The 15,144-nt window shown below is 40.0% G+C and overlaps 1 protein-coding gene across 1 annotated transcript in view; it reads left to right on the top strand.

Annotated features, from left to right (window-relative positions):
* Positions 1-2,861: 2,861 nt before the first annotated feature.
* LOC133454848 (astrotactin-2) overlaps positions 2,862-15,144 on the top strand; it is a 178,366-nt gene continuing 166,083 nt past the window's right edge. Inside the window, exons 1-2 of the mRNA XM_061733571.1 lie at positions 2,862-3,144; positions 5,904-6,056. Coding sequence (XP_061589555.1) covers positions 2,862-3,144; positions 5,904-6,056 — 436 coding nt within the window. The remainder of the gene's footprint in view (positions 3,145-5,903; positions 6,057-15,144) is intronic.

The following is a 15,144-nucleotide window of genomic DNA, read 5'->3' as shown; positions in this document are numbered from 1 at the left end:
GTTAATGGAAAGCTTATATTGTTGAAAAAATAGAAAGAACTTTCTTTATAATGTTTGCATTAGTGCTAATAGGTGGGTAAAAAGTGGTTGCCTTACATTGCTGCCATTTATGTTTTAGTTTTGTCTTACTTACATTGAAGGATAAGTGGATGACTCCTGCAACCCACACAAAAACAGAGGAGAAAGCATATTAGACCCTTTGCACTTTGAAAATGTCATCTATGATTGCATCTTATAGTGTCAGGAGACATGGGAAAGTTACAGAGTCAGCTGTAAAGACCACACGGGGGAAGCTAAATTGTTTTGCTTCCATATGTCACATCGCCCAAAGTCATATTTCTCAATATAAGTTGTATAGTATGACAGTATTACTGTTATGTGTATCAAGAGATGTAAAGATGATGGCCTGCCGTCAGCAGATGGCTAGAAGCCACAACATACACAAGGCTCAGATTGAAGTCACGGTGTTTCCTGTTTTTTTTTTTTTTATTTACCTTGTCTGCACACATATTAATGGTTAATACCATGCTGGTAAAAACTGGTGAAATCCGCTGCTAAACCAGGAATCAAGAACACATGGAGACACACGTTGAGCACTGGAAATCTGCAACAAAAACCACAAACGAAACACAAAACCGGGTCTGGGAGCTTCATAGGAACTAACAGATCCAGCATGGATTTTGGTCCAAGACCATTCAGGTCTTTGTAGACCAGCAGTAAGATTTTAAACTCTGGAAGCCAGTGTAGTGATTTCATGACTGGTGTAATGTGGTCCAGCTTCCTGGTGTAATATGGTCCAGTTTCCTGGTGTAATATGGTCCAGTTTCCTAGTGTAATGTGGTCCAGTTTCCTGGTGTAATATGGTCCAGTTTCCTGGTGTAATATGGTCCAGTTTCCTGGTGTAATATGGTCCAGTTTCCTGGTGTAATATGGTCCAGTTTCCTGGTGTAATGTGGTCCAGTTTCCTGGTGTAATATGGTCCAGTTTCCTGGTGTAATGTGGTCCAGTTTCCTGGTGTAATATGGTCCAGTTTCCTGGTGTAATGTGGTCCAGTTTCCTGGTGTAATATGGTCCAGTTTCCTGGTGTAACATGGTCCAGTTTCCTGGTGTAACATGGTCCAGTTTCCTGGTGTAATATGGTCCAGTTTCCTGGTGTAATATGGTCCAGTTTCCTGGTGTAACATGGTCCAGTTTCCTGGTGTAACATGGTCCAGTTTCCTGGTGTAATATGGTCCAGTTTCCTGGTGTAATATGGTCCAGTTTCCTGGTGTAACATGGTCCAGTTTCCTGGTGTAACATGGTCCAGTTTCCTGGTGTAATATGGTCCAGTTTCCTGGTGTAATGTGGTCCAGTTTCCTGGTGTAATGTGGTCCAGTTTCCTGGTGTTTGTAAGGACACTAGGGCTAGGGCGTCTCCGGGTCTCCCGGGGGGCAGGGCCGTGGGCGTGGGGGTCCCGCTCGGAGGGCCCGGCTCTGCCTGGGTGGGGGGCGGCTGTCTGCGCTGGGGGGGCATTGCTGCCTTGGTGCTCCGTCGCTGGGCGGGGGCCGCGTGCCCCTGCGGATGTGGGGACTCCGTGACCCTTGGGGTGTCCGCCGGGGTGGCGGACACCCCCAGTTGTCTATATCTTATGTTGTCAGTATGAATGGGGGGATGTTGGACCGGTTCCCCCTCCGTCTGGGGGCTCCGGCGGCACGGTGGGGCCCTGGCCCGGCTCGGAGGGCCGGCCACCGTCAACTTGGATGGCCGGTGGGGGAGCGGGGGCGTCTTTTCAGGGCCGGCTCTGCTGTTCCTGCCTCCTGGCTTCAGCCTCTGCTCCCCCACCTTCCCCCCCTTACACGATGCATACGCACATAGGGGAAGGGGCGGGGGGTCCGGGTCTTGGGGGGCATTGTCCCCCCCCCCCCCTATTAGCTATATTGGACCAAAAACACAAAAAAAATATGTCTGGAGCCGCAAAAAATGAAAAGTCTTGTATCAGCCTTACACAACACATGCTGCATGTTTCTATAGTAGTTATATCTGGGTACTCGGCTGCAAATGTAGCATGATAATGTCTTTCCATATGACTCTTTTTGTTACGCGAATCTACGGAAGAGTATTAGAGCCAGACAGGAGAAAAATAAAAATAATATTTTAAAGGAGGAAGATATTTTTTTAATATGCACTTCGAGAAAAAAGTCGAAATGTCGGAAAAAAAGTCGAAATGTCGAGAAAAAAGTCAAAATGTCGAGAAAAAAGTCGAAATGTTGAGAAAAAAATTAAAAATTTTGAAAAAAAAAAGTCGAAATCTCGAGAAAAAAGTCGAAATATCGACATTAAAAAGGAAAGGAGAAAAGAGAAAAAAAGAGAAAAAAAAGAAGAAAAAAAGAAGAAAAAAAAGAAAAAAAAGGTCAAACATTTTTTTAAAAGCTCCAGGAGCCACTAGGGCGGCGCTAAAGAGCCTCTGGAGCCGCGGGTTGGTCTGGTCTAGAAGGAAACAATAGACAATAGAGCACAACGTGCAGCTTTATTTTGTGCCACTTGTAATTTCTTCACATTCTTAACTGAAGTATTTGACCAAACTACAAAACAATAATCCAGTCGCGACAAAACCAACCCTTATTACTTGATAATTAAAAACAGCTGAGCTCCAGTTGAGCTTGACTGAGCGATTGAAGAGAAACATATGATCACTAAATAAGTGTATGGGCCACTTTGCATCATCCGTTATTGCACCACGACAGAGCATTACCCCCCCCCTAGCTAGAACGAACCACAACCACAATTAATTCAAACAAAGCTACATCCTCTCACTCTTAATATAGGAAGTGCAGCAAACTGTAGTGTCTTGGTTATTGTTTTCATTTCTATTATCAGGATCAATGGGGGTACTTGAGCCTCTTCCACCCACGTCTTCCTCGTCTCCCGGTTCCTCTGCTCATGCATGCTCATCAGCATGCATGATGAGCAACCACTGGGAGCAAAACATCACCATTATTCATGGCCAGAGTACACCTCGGAGCCAGACTGACAGATCAAAAGATGATGCCGATAGGTTGGGGGTCCCGGCTGCAGTGATGAATAACCCCGTCGTGAGGAGACGGCAACACCGCTGGAAGTTTGGGGGCTCAGAGCCGTTTTTCAACGTTATTTTTGTCCAGACGTGTACTTTAAGTGTACAGTGTGTGCACGGGCAAACCCTCGCACAGATTAAAGGTCGAATCCAAGAAAAAGTAAGCAATGACGAATACTAAATGGGAATTATATCCATTACAGCCCCCCTCTTTTTTTGATTTGTTTTTGTGGGTCAGGTCATTGTAGGAGGATATTCTTAATAATAATAAGGCAAGTTTATTTGTACAGCACAATTCAACACAAGGTAATTCAAAGTGCTTTACATCAACATTAAAAGCGGCAAGACACAATTGAACAGTAAATAACAAATACAATGATTGAACTCAAACTGTTTGAGGAAACCGATTGCATAAAACCATTTAAGTTTAATAACTCAAACAATTCAAGTGAAATAAATAAATAAATACATTCAAGTGAAAAAAATATTCCATTTAGGTTGAAGTAACTCAAATATTTACCGTGAAATAAAGGTCAAGGCGCCAAAATGTATTTCTAAGTAAGAAAGAAAAATTTGTTTAAAAAAAATTAGAAGACTATTTTGTCTAGTTTGCTGGTTTTAAGAATTCTAGTCAAGAAAAATGTTCTTACCCCAATGACAAAGATATTTATCAGTCAATTTTGACTAGACTAAAATAAAATAAAATTATAGGAAAAGAGGTAAAATAATAAAAAGCACCAGTTGTTAAAAAGTAAGGGCAGTAGATCCAGCAGGTTCATCTCATTCTTACAATGGCAAGAATTACGTTACTATACGGTCAAAACGTGCAAAGACCGGGTCAAATAAAGTATTACAAAAGTAATCTGTAACAATTTGTACGGTGAATTAAACCAATTTGACAATTCTATGCCACAATACCTGTTTCCAGTTCTTATTTCACACAACTGACGAGAATTATGTTTCTATACAGTTAAAACTCAAAATCTTACCAGGAATATTTGTCTTATTTCTAGTTAAAATGTCTCATTTCTAGTCAAAAAATTAATCATTACCAGTTATTTGACAATTTTCACCTGTTTCAAGTAAATTTTCACTTGAAATAAGTAGAAAAATCTGCCAGTGGAACAAGATTTTTTTGCTTGTAATGAGAAGATAAATCTTTTTCCATTCGCAGATTTTTCTACTTATTTCAAGTTAAAATTTACTTGAAACAGGTGAAAATTGTTGTTTTTTTCCAGTGATGAGTCTTGTTTTAAGTGTATTGAGATTTTTTGACTAAAAATTTGAAATTTTAACTAGAAATAAGACAAATATTCTTGTTAAGATTTTGAGTTTTTGCAGTGTATACGTTCAAAACGTACAAAAACCGGGTCAAATACAGTATTACAAAAGTAATCTGTAACAATTCGTACAGTGAATTAAACCAATTTGACAATTCTATGCCACAATGCCTGTTTCCATGTCTTATTTCACACAACTGATGAGAATTACGTTTCTATAGGGTCAAAACGTACAAAGACAGTATTACAAAAGTATTACAATTAATGTTTTTCCAGCATAAATGACCCAGAACCTATGCTTGAAGAAATATTGAATCCTTCCTCTTGTAATATCTTGTAATTTCCTGCTAAGCAACCCCCGTCTCTGCTCCTCTTCCTCGCCAGCAGCCAGTTGTTTTGGAGTCATTCATCAGGAAGAGTGAGAGTGAACAATCAGGCGAAGCGTCGGCAGGATCCCTGTAGAGATGAGGCAATATTGAATTGATGGTATCATTCAAGGGGCAGAAAAAAACAGAACAGAAGAAAGAAGACAGTGCTGTTTTAACCAGTGTCAAAAAGTGGGACACCGTGGCGGTTAATAATGCATTTCATGCTCTAATCTGTTATACCTCCATAAACTGTTCTGTTTACACCAGGGGTGTCAAACTCATTTTTCTTGGCGGGGCCGGATTTGACCAATTTTTTTCTTGCATGCTCAAAATAACAAAAACGGTGCAAACATTTTTTTTTCTAATTCTTTTTTTTTACTATTGTTATCTAATCCAATATAAATATCGGTTTAGTTAATTTTAAAGGAAATATGCACTTTGTTTACACTCTAATTATGTAAAATATATTTCTTCAGCATCTTTTCTTGAAATTTCTCATTTTTTTTCAAATTATGTAAGATACTTTTAATATCATTTTACAAAGATAAACAGAAACAAGTATGTTTTTTTTATATTTCGCTTTTTTATAGGAAATTTAATTAAAAGCAAAATCTTTCTTATTTCATCCGAGAGTGTTTCTTTGTGATTTAGAGATTTTTCCAGTACAATTAAGTGTATTTATTTTAAAAAATTGGCGCGGATATTTACGCCAGTGTGCCGAAAAAGTCAGCACTTCTTTTTTAACTGTTTTACTTTGTCACTATCCTCGTATTCAAAACTGAAATTCTCCGAATAAATATCTTTTATCACCTTTTTTAGCAGTGATATTTTTCCTGCGAAAATATATAATAATAGTCGGTTAATAAAAATAAACGACTGTCTACAAAGAAATAAAATCGGCAAATGCATTCTAGAAAACTAAAAAAATGTCAAACTGCTCTTTGTGGAATAACGATGGATTTGTAGAAGAAATATATTATTGGATATGCTGCGATTCATGGCAATTATTTATGCCTTCCTTTTTAGTAAATTAACATTTAGTTTTTTGCGTTGGAAACTTCTCTCGGGCCGCATGACACCCCTGGTCTACATGTTTGTGTCTTTAAATGTATTTTTACAGTATTTTGAGTGAAAAGCGTCACTTCTTTCGAAGGGAGTTTTCACTTTGAAGCCTTTTGACACGCTTGCATTTCTTTGTTGCAGCCATTGACCCGAACACAGAGTCGGTGGAAGATTTGATCCAGAGGTTCCAGGACAGCTTCCGTGTCCCCAACACGCCCACAGACATAACTCAGTACCAGCACGCCTTGCACAGCTCATCAACCGGCCGGCGGAGGTTCCCCAGCCACAACAAAGGTAGGAAAAAGTAATTCCACAGTTAATAGTCTGCTTGGCACAAGGTTATAGAAAAAAGACTGATGTTACTTTTGTATGTTCTTTTTTCATCTGCAACACATACTAGGCGGTATGTCAAATGTTTTCATTCAAGTCGGCTTCCACTTTCAGAAATGTGATGGCTGACATTTTCGTTCGGCCTCATCTCGGGGTGCAAGTGGGTTGGAACAACCTGGAATTACATACTAGTAAAAGATTTTTAGACAGAAAAGAGAGCAGCTGCCTCTTCAAAACCTCTCACAATAACATTTTCAACAGGAAAACACATCCGTCAAAGGTCAGTCATCACTTGTCGACTTACCGGCTGCTTTTAAGTTATTCATTATGACTGAACTGCCCGTATCGTAGTTTCAGGATGGAGACTGATTTAGGTTCCGTTGTAAACAAATAAATAATTTAAAAAACTATGTAAATAATTTTAAATAGGAGACGTGTATATATTAGAGTAAGTTGGAAAGTTGCGTTCGATCCCCAGCCATGTCACGTGCTAATGTTTTCTGGACAGGAAAGTAAACCTCATTGTGCAAAGGCCCTATTGTATCTGTAGGAATTATTATTTTTTTTCCTCGTTTTTATTTTCCTGACGAAATGAGGGCCTTTTTTCCCCCTAAACATGTCCCAAAAGTCACCAAATTTTGCACGCAAGCCAGGCCTGGCGAAAAATTTGATATTTAATGGTTTGCATTAATGGGCGTGGCCCAATGTCTCAACAGCGCCCCCTAGAAAACTTTGTGCCTCAAGCCCCACAATACGGTTAGACGTACATGCACGAAAATCGGTACCAATGATATTGCCACGATTTTTTTTCCCGATCTTTGTCGGGGACGGACTGAGATTCTGCAGCATCTGGCAACTTTAATGCTCCCAGATGATCCATATTTGATGTATTTCCTCATTACATTTGTAATGCATTCAAAAAAAACACTGCAATTTCTTCGGCTGTTTCTTCGCCTGAACCGTAACGTGCCTCCAGGTGTGTTATACATCAAACTGTGCGTCTTGATCCTGTGACGATGCGCATTACTTTTTTCAATCAAAAGCGTTACCGTGGCGACGATAGATCCCAAAAAGTACACCCCCCCTTCATCTGATTGGTCCATATTTGATAGTTCCTACTTTCTGCCATAACTTTTGAATGGTTTGACATAGAGAGTCGTGGGTGGAGTCATCTGACTCGGTTTTGAGTCCTTGACCTTCATTGGCCTGAATTAGCCCCGCCCCTTTTTTCTGATTGGTCGATATCTAATAGTTCCTACTTTCTGCCATAACATTTAAATGGTTTGATATAGAGAGTCATGGGTGGTTTCATCCGCTAAATGTCCAGTTCTGAAGAATCTACATCAAGTCATACAAGCTTCCACTGCAGCCTGAACGTGCACAAGGGTGCGAGGGCCCGTTCATCGCTGCTTGCAGCTTTAATTAGGGCCCGAGCACCTTCAGTGCGAAGGCCCTATTGTATCTGTAGGAATTTTTCTTTCTTTTTTCTTCTGACGAAAGGAGGGCCTTTTTGCCCCCCTAAACGTGCCCAAAAAGTCACCAAATTTTGCACCAAGTCAGGCCTGGCGAAAAATTTTATATTTAATAGTTTGCATTAATGGGCGTGGCAAAATGGCTCAACAGCGCCCCCTAGAAAACTTTGTGCCTCAAGCCCCACAATACGGTTTGACGTACATGCACGAAAATCGCTACACACCTGTATCATGTCGCAACTTAAAGAAAAGTCTCTTGGCGCCATGGCCGAAACCCAACAGGAAGTCGGCCATTTTGAATTAATTGTGTAATTTTGGTGCAATTTATGCCATTCCTTCGGCAGTTAATACGGCCCGAACCGTAACGTGCACCCAGGTGTGTTATACATCAAAATGTTCATCTTGCGACTACGCGCATTACTTTTCTCTTTCAAAAGTGTTACCGTGGCGACGCTAGACGCCAAAAGGCGCGCCCCCCTTCATCTGATTGGTCCATATTTGATAGTTCTCCAAAAGTCACAAAATTTGCATGCAAGCCAGACCTGGCGATAAATTTGATATTTCATGGTTTGCATTAATGGGCGTGGCCTAACGGCTCAACAGCGCCCCCTAGAATAATTTTCTCTGCCATAACTTTTGAATGGTTTGACATAAAGAGTCGTGGGTGGTGTCATGGGACTCGGTATTGAGTCCTTGACCATAATTGGTGAAAATTAGCCCCGCCCCTTCTTCGGATTGGTTGTCCCGATTTTCTGCTATAACTTTTGAATGGTTTGATATAGGAAGTCGTGGGTGGTGTCATTTCTGATATGCTTATGGGGGGCGGTGGCCGTGAGTGCGAGGGCCCGTTCATCGCTGCTTGCAGCTTTAATTCAAATTGAGTTTCCATTTTCTTGATAATTAATTTCCCATTTATTTTCCATCATTTCCCTCTTGATTTTACATTTGCATTATGAAACTGTTGTTTAGAAACAGATGTGAAACTTCAGACAGGATGATTTGTGAATGACCATGTGGCATTTTCATATTCATCCATCTGGACAATGAACAATGAACGCTTCCATCTCACTTTCACAGATTCATATCCATGTAATTAGTCTTGGCATTTACACACAATTTACTCATCAAATTCAAATGATTGTAAAATTAAATTAGAGAATACAAAGATTGCTTTATGTTGTTTTAAAAAAGGAGGACTTATATAACGATAATCTTTTCCATTTACAGTAAACACTGTACGCTGGTGTTTTTGTCTCTCCTTTTCATTAAATATCTGTTGAGAGCGCAGTGCCACCACCGTGCTCAGTGCAATTTTAAAAAGTGACTCTGGTGACATGAACAATGATTACAGCTCATTGCCCGGCTCAATAATTCAAATCAGACCGGTAGTAAAAATGCAATCCATGGCATTGGTCATGCTAGATAAGTGAGACATTTATATTAAAATGGTAAATTAACCACGATGAGTCTACCCACCCTGACCAAATAGCCCACTGTTTTATTTGTTTGTTCAACAATTTGTGTTTTTGTGTCATGCAAAACAAAAAGAAAGACATTTCAGATAATGTTAGTCGTGTGAGTTTTCTAAATTCACCTGTGGCGAGGGAGAGATTTTCAGACTTTATTGTGGACACGTCAGCTTGTGCTTATCTTATTTGTTGTTTGCCTTTTCGGGGGAATCAACATATTTAAATAATAAACTTCCTTTTTTTTCCTTCTTTTTTATTTTTTCTTCTTTTTTTTCATTTTTTTCTCTTTTTTCCTTCCTTTTTCCTTTTTTAATCTCGAAATTCTGACTTTTTTTTCTCGACATTTCGACTTTCTTTCTCGATATTTCGACTTTCTTTCTCGACATGTCGGCTTTTTTCTCAAAATTTTGACTTTTTCTCAAAATTTTGACTTTTTTTCTCAAAATTTTGACTTTTTTTCTCTACATTTGATTTTTTTTCTCAAAATTTTGACTTTCTTTCTCGACATTTCGACTTTTTTCTCAACATTTTGACTTTTTTCTCGAAATTTTGACTTTTTTTCTCGACATTTCAACTTTTTTTTCGACATTTCGACTTTTTTCTCGAAGTGCAATCATGAAAAAATTCATCTTCCCCCAGTTATAACTAATATAGATACATGCAGCATGTGTTGTTCATGGCAATTCATGGCATTGGTCATGCTAGATAAGTAAGACATTTATATTAAAATGGTAAATTAACCATGATGAGTCTACCCACCCTGACCAAATAGCCCACTGTTTTATTTGTTTATTCACCAATTTGTGTTTTTGTGTGATGCAAAACAAAAAGAAAGACATTTCAGATAATGTAAGTCATGTGAGTTTTCTAGATTCACCTGTGGCGAGAGAGAATGTTCAGACTTTATTGTGGACACGTCAGCATGTGCTTATCTTATTTGTTGTTTGCCTTTTCGGGGGAATCAACACATTTAAATAATAAACTAGTGCTCCAAATCCTTCCTGCAAACTGTTGTTATTTAATCCCCACGTCCTAAATATGGTGAGACTGGGGTCCCTAATAAAAAGTGTTTGCTGCTTAACCCGTGTGACTAGCAGAGCTGGGTAGAGGAGCCAACAATTGTACCTTTTTTTTTTTTTCTTCCTTTTTTTCTTATTTTTTTCCTTTTTTTTTCTTCTTTATTCTTTTTTTCTCTTTTTTCTTTTTTTCTTCCTTTTTCCTTTTTTAATCTCGACGTTTTGACTTTTTTCTCAACATTTCGACTTTTTTCCCGACATTTCGACTTTTTTCTCAACATTTCGACTTTTTTCTTGAGATTGTACTTCAACATTAATCTCGACATTTCGACTTTTTCGCAACATTTCGACTTTTTTCTCGAAATTTAGATTTTTTTCTCGACATTTCGACTTTTTTCTCAACATTTCAACTTTCGCCATTTGCCTTCATTCTAAGGCTTATACAAGACTTTTAATTTTTTGCGGCTCCAGACATATTTGTTTTTTGTGTTTTTGGTCCAATATGGATCTAAAACATTTCTGGTTGCCGACCCCTGGTACAGCACAATTCAACACAAGGTAATTCAAAGTGCTTTAAATCAACATTAAAAGCAACAAGACACAATTAAACATTAAATAACAAATAAAATTAAATAAAATGATAAGAAAAGAGGTCAAATAATAATTAAAGCTGCAAGCAGCGATGAGCGGGCCCTCACACTCACGGCCACCACCCCCATAAGCATATCAGAAATGACACCACCCACGACTTCCTATGTCAAACCATTCAAAAGATATAGCAGAAAAAAGGGACAACCAATCAGAAGAAGGGGCGGGGCTAATTCAGGCCAATGAAGGTCAAGGACTCCATACAGAATCTGATGACACCACCCACGACTCTCTATGTCAAACCATTCAAAAGTTATAGCAGAAAATCGGGACAACCAATCCGAAGAAGGGGCGGGGCTAATTTTCACCAATTATGGTCAAGGACTCAATACCGAGTCCCATGACACCACCCACGACTCTTTATGTCAAACCTTTCAAAAGTTATGGCAGAGAAAATTATTCTAGGGGGCGCTGTTGAGCCGTTAGGCCACGCCCATTAATGCAAACCATGAAATATCAAATTTATCGCCAGGCCTGGCTTGCGTGCAACATTTGGTGACTTTTGGAGAACTATCAAATATGGACCAATCAGATGAAGGGGGGCACGCTTTTTGGCGTCTAGCGTCGCCACGGTAACACTTTTGAAAGAGAAAAGTAATGCGCGTAGTCGCAAGATGAAGACGCACATTTTGATGTATAACACACCTGGGTGCACGTTACGGTTCGGGCCGTATTAATTGCCGAAAGAATGGCATAAATTGCACCAAAATTACACAATTAATTCAAAATGGCCGACTTCCTGTTCGGTTTTGGCCATGGCGCCAAGAGACTTTTCCTTAAGTTGCGACATGATACAGGTGTGTACCGATATTCGTGCATGTACGTCAAACCGTATTGTGGGGCTTGGGGCACAAAGTTTTCCGGGGGGCGCTGTTGAGCCATTTTTCCACGCCCATTAATACAAACCATGAAATATCAAATTCATCGCCAGGCCTGCCTTGCATGCAAAATTTGGTGACTTTTGGGGAACTATCAAATATGGACCAATCAGATGAAGGGGGGGTGCGCTTGTTGGCGTCTAGCGTCTCCACGGTAACACTTTTGAAAGAGAAAAGTAATGCGCGTAGTCGCAGGATGGAGACGCACATTTTGATGTATAACACACCTGGGTGCACGTTACGGTTCGGGCCGTATTAATTCTCGAAGGAATGGCTCATATTGCTCCAAAATTACGCGATTAATTCAGAATGTTCAAAATGGCCGACTTCCTGTTCGGTTTCGGCCATGGCGCCAAGAGACTTTTCTTTAAGTAAAGACATGATACAGGTGTGTACCGATTTTCGTTCATGTACGTCAAACCGTATTATGGGGCTTGAGGCGCAAAGTTTTTTCTGTCTGAACCAACCAGTTGACGGGTGGGCGCGCTTTTTGGCGTCTAGCGTCGCCAGGGTAACGCTTTTGAAAGAGAAAAGTAATGCGCATAGTCGCAGGATGGAGACGCACGTTTTGATGTATAACACACCTGGGTGCACGTTACGGTTCGGGCCGTATTAACTGCCGAAGGAATGGCATAAATTGCGCCAAAGTGACACGATTAATTCAAAATGGCTGACTTCCTATTCGGTTTCGGCCATGTCGCCAAGAGACTTTTCTTTAAGTTGTGTACTGATACAGGTGTGTAGCGATTTTTGTGCATGTACGTCAAACCGTATTGTGGGGCTTGAGGCACAAAGTTTTCCAGGGGGCGCTGTTGAGCCATTTTGCCACGCCCATTAATGTAAACCATTAAATATCAAATTTTTCGCCAGGCCTGACTTGCATGCAAAATTTGGTGACTTTTTGGGCACGTTTAGGGGGGCAAAAAGGCCCTCCTTTCGTCAGAAGAAAAAAGAAAAAAAATTCCTACAGATACAATAGGGCCTTCGCACTGAAGGTGCTCGGGCCCTAATAATAGTTGTTAAAAAGTTAGGGCAGTAGATCCAGCAGGTTCATCTCATTCTCACAATGCCATTTCTATGCGGTTAAAACGTACAAAGACCAGGTCAAATACAGTATTACAAAACTAATCTGTAACAATTCCTACAGTGAATAAACCAATTTGACCATTCTATGCCACAATGCCTGTTTCCAGGTCTTATTTCACACAACTGACGAGAATTATGTTTCTATACGGTCAAAACGTGCAAAGAACAGGTGACAAAGGTGAGGAGGAGTCCTTAGTGTCGACCAGCCCCGACCAGAATGATAATGGGAGCAGCTCTTACCACGAGGAGAACATGTCCTAGTTGGATTGAAGTTAAAGGAGAAAGTTAATTGGTCGGCCCCTTGAGGTCACGGCTGCATGAGGGGAATTCAAGCCTCGCAAATCCCTCAAAGAGTGCACACTGAGGCCAAGAAGAACTGGATTGTGGTCTGGCAGATGTTAAAAACGTCTTGGTTGAACCTTTTATTTGTCCAGTAGCTACAATTGTCCTGCATTGTCCCTTATGTCCTGTTTATATTTGTATACTGTCATATTGGCAGGCAAGTAAGCAGATTGAACTTGATTTCCCTCTTTATCGTGACCAAGAAGTAACTTTGACAATGTAAAGTATGCAGGTGTGCAGCTTTGTTATACAGGACTCCATGTACAGTACATGACATCCTCCAGTTTCTATTCATTTCTTAGAAAACACACTTTTTAAATTGGACCTGTAAATCAGAAGAGAGAAGAAGAAGGAAAAAACAAAAACACTTATTTTTGCACCATATTGGCAACCGTGGCAGCTAGCTTTCTGTACAAAGAAAAGCTATTGTCATGTGTGTGTAGGAGGTAAAAATAGGAGGTTACTGTAAAAAGACGACGCGTGGGGCATCAACATCCAACATCACACACCATTTTCACAAAACGCTTGTGAGACGGCAGGAAATGCTCCGTTACCAACCAATGACTTGTTTGCGGATTTCACCTTGATCTTTTTAGAGGTGTAGAACAGAAAGAAATAACATGTCATACAAGTGCCCAGTTGTCTGGTAAAAATTAATAGCATCAACCGAGTTAGTAGTTAAGCTGGGAGGCAGAGTATTAAGAGAATATCTAGTCGCCTGCAGCAGTTTTGTCTGTTCATATTCTCTTCTTAAAGTGTCTCTATACCTGATTTTTGAAAATCAGCTTTTTTGGAAAATTCCCTCTCCGCATATATTCACCTAGTTTTTGTAGACCCGCATACCTGGAATTACAAAAAAAAAAAAAAAAAAAAAATGCTTAACTCATGCAAAACTTGTTATTCAGTCATGACCTCCACTTTTCTCTTGGCTGTCTTTCCTTATTTAAATGATAAGCTAATAAAGATCATTTCATCTTCTGCGGGGGAGTTTTACACCACTTTTAAGAGTGTTATTGCCCTGTTTTGCCTTGTTTAAGTATCCCAGTTGACAGGATTTCATTTCATTTCATTTATTCCATTCATGGTATATAATCTTAATAATGTTGTACAAAATTCCATGAAGTACACATTATCACCATGAAAGAAAAGGAGCAGGAAGAAGAAAACTTATGATACCTGCCCCTCTCTGTTAATACAGTTACGTTGACTTACTGAACACCAATCTATCTACACACATATTTATAACAAGAAAACAAACAAAAATACCACTCTTCTATCTATTTTTTTCTCTTTCTCCTTCTTTTTTGTAGGCACTTATCTTTTCTTTTTTAAACATTTTCTTAAGCTGATACAAATTTGTGCAACTTTTCAGTTCCTTGCTTTGTCCATGTCATAATTTTACACCTGTTTTATGTTTAGCCTTGCAAAAGTATGTTTGAAATGAAGTTTAAGTCTGTTGTCCTCATCCTCCAATCTGAACACATTTTGTAACTGTTCTGGGGCCTCATTTAAAATGGAGTGCGTAGGATTCATACTAAAAGTGCACGTAAACCCAAAAGCCAAAAATGCCGGGCGCAAAAAAAAATCTGGATCTATAAAACCGCGTACACGCACACTTGCACGCAATGTTCGCTTTATAAATCACAGTCCAGCTGGAAGGCTGCGCAACTGAATCCGCCTCATATCCCGCCTTCTACACGCCCACTTCATACCAAAAATTGTATGTTTTTGCATATGGATGAGCCTACTGAGCATGCGCAGCGGCTTCTGCAGCCTGTTTGGCTTCAGGATGAATGAACGTGTCGAGCCACCGTGCCACTAAATTTCACTGAGATCTGAGATTGAATGTTGAGGATGAGCTGGAGGACAGTAAAACGACATTATCTGGTGGTCACAGTAAAAGTAGAAAAAGTATATAAATAGTGGATAAAATAAAGCGAGTCCCCCCCACTTTGTCTTTTTTGTCCCCCCCACTTTTTACAGTTTAAAAACTAACGGTAAGAGACTCGATGCAAAGACGGGACGGGACCCGCTCCCCCTCCTCCCTCCCCTCTCCCCTCAGAGCTGCTCTAGGCTGATTTATGGTTCCGCGTCACCAACGCAGACCCTACGGCGTAGGCTCTGCGTTGGTGTGACGCAGA

The sequence above is a fragment of the Cololabis saira genome, chromosome 11 (genome assembly GCF_033807715.1).
Source record: "Cololabis saira isolate AMF1-May2022 chromosome 11, fColSai1.1, whole genome shotgun sequence".
NCBI lineage: Eukaryota > Metazoa > Chordata > Actinopteri > Beloniformes > Belonidae > Cololabis > Cololabis saira.
Note: the sequence above shows the minus strand (reverse complement) of the source record. Positions and strands in the feature narration are given on the sequence as shown.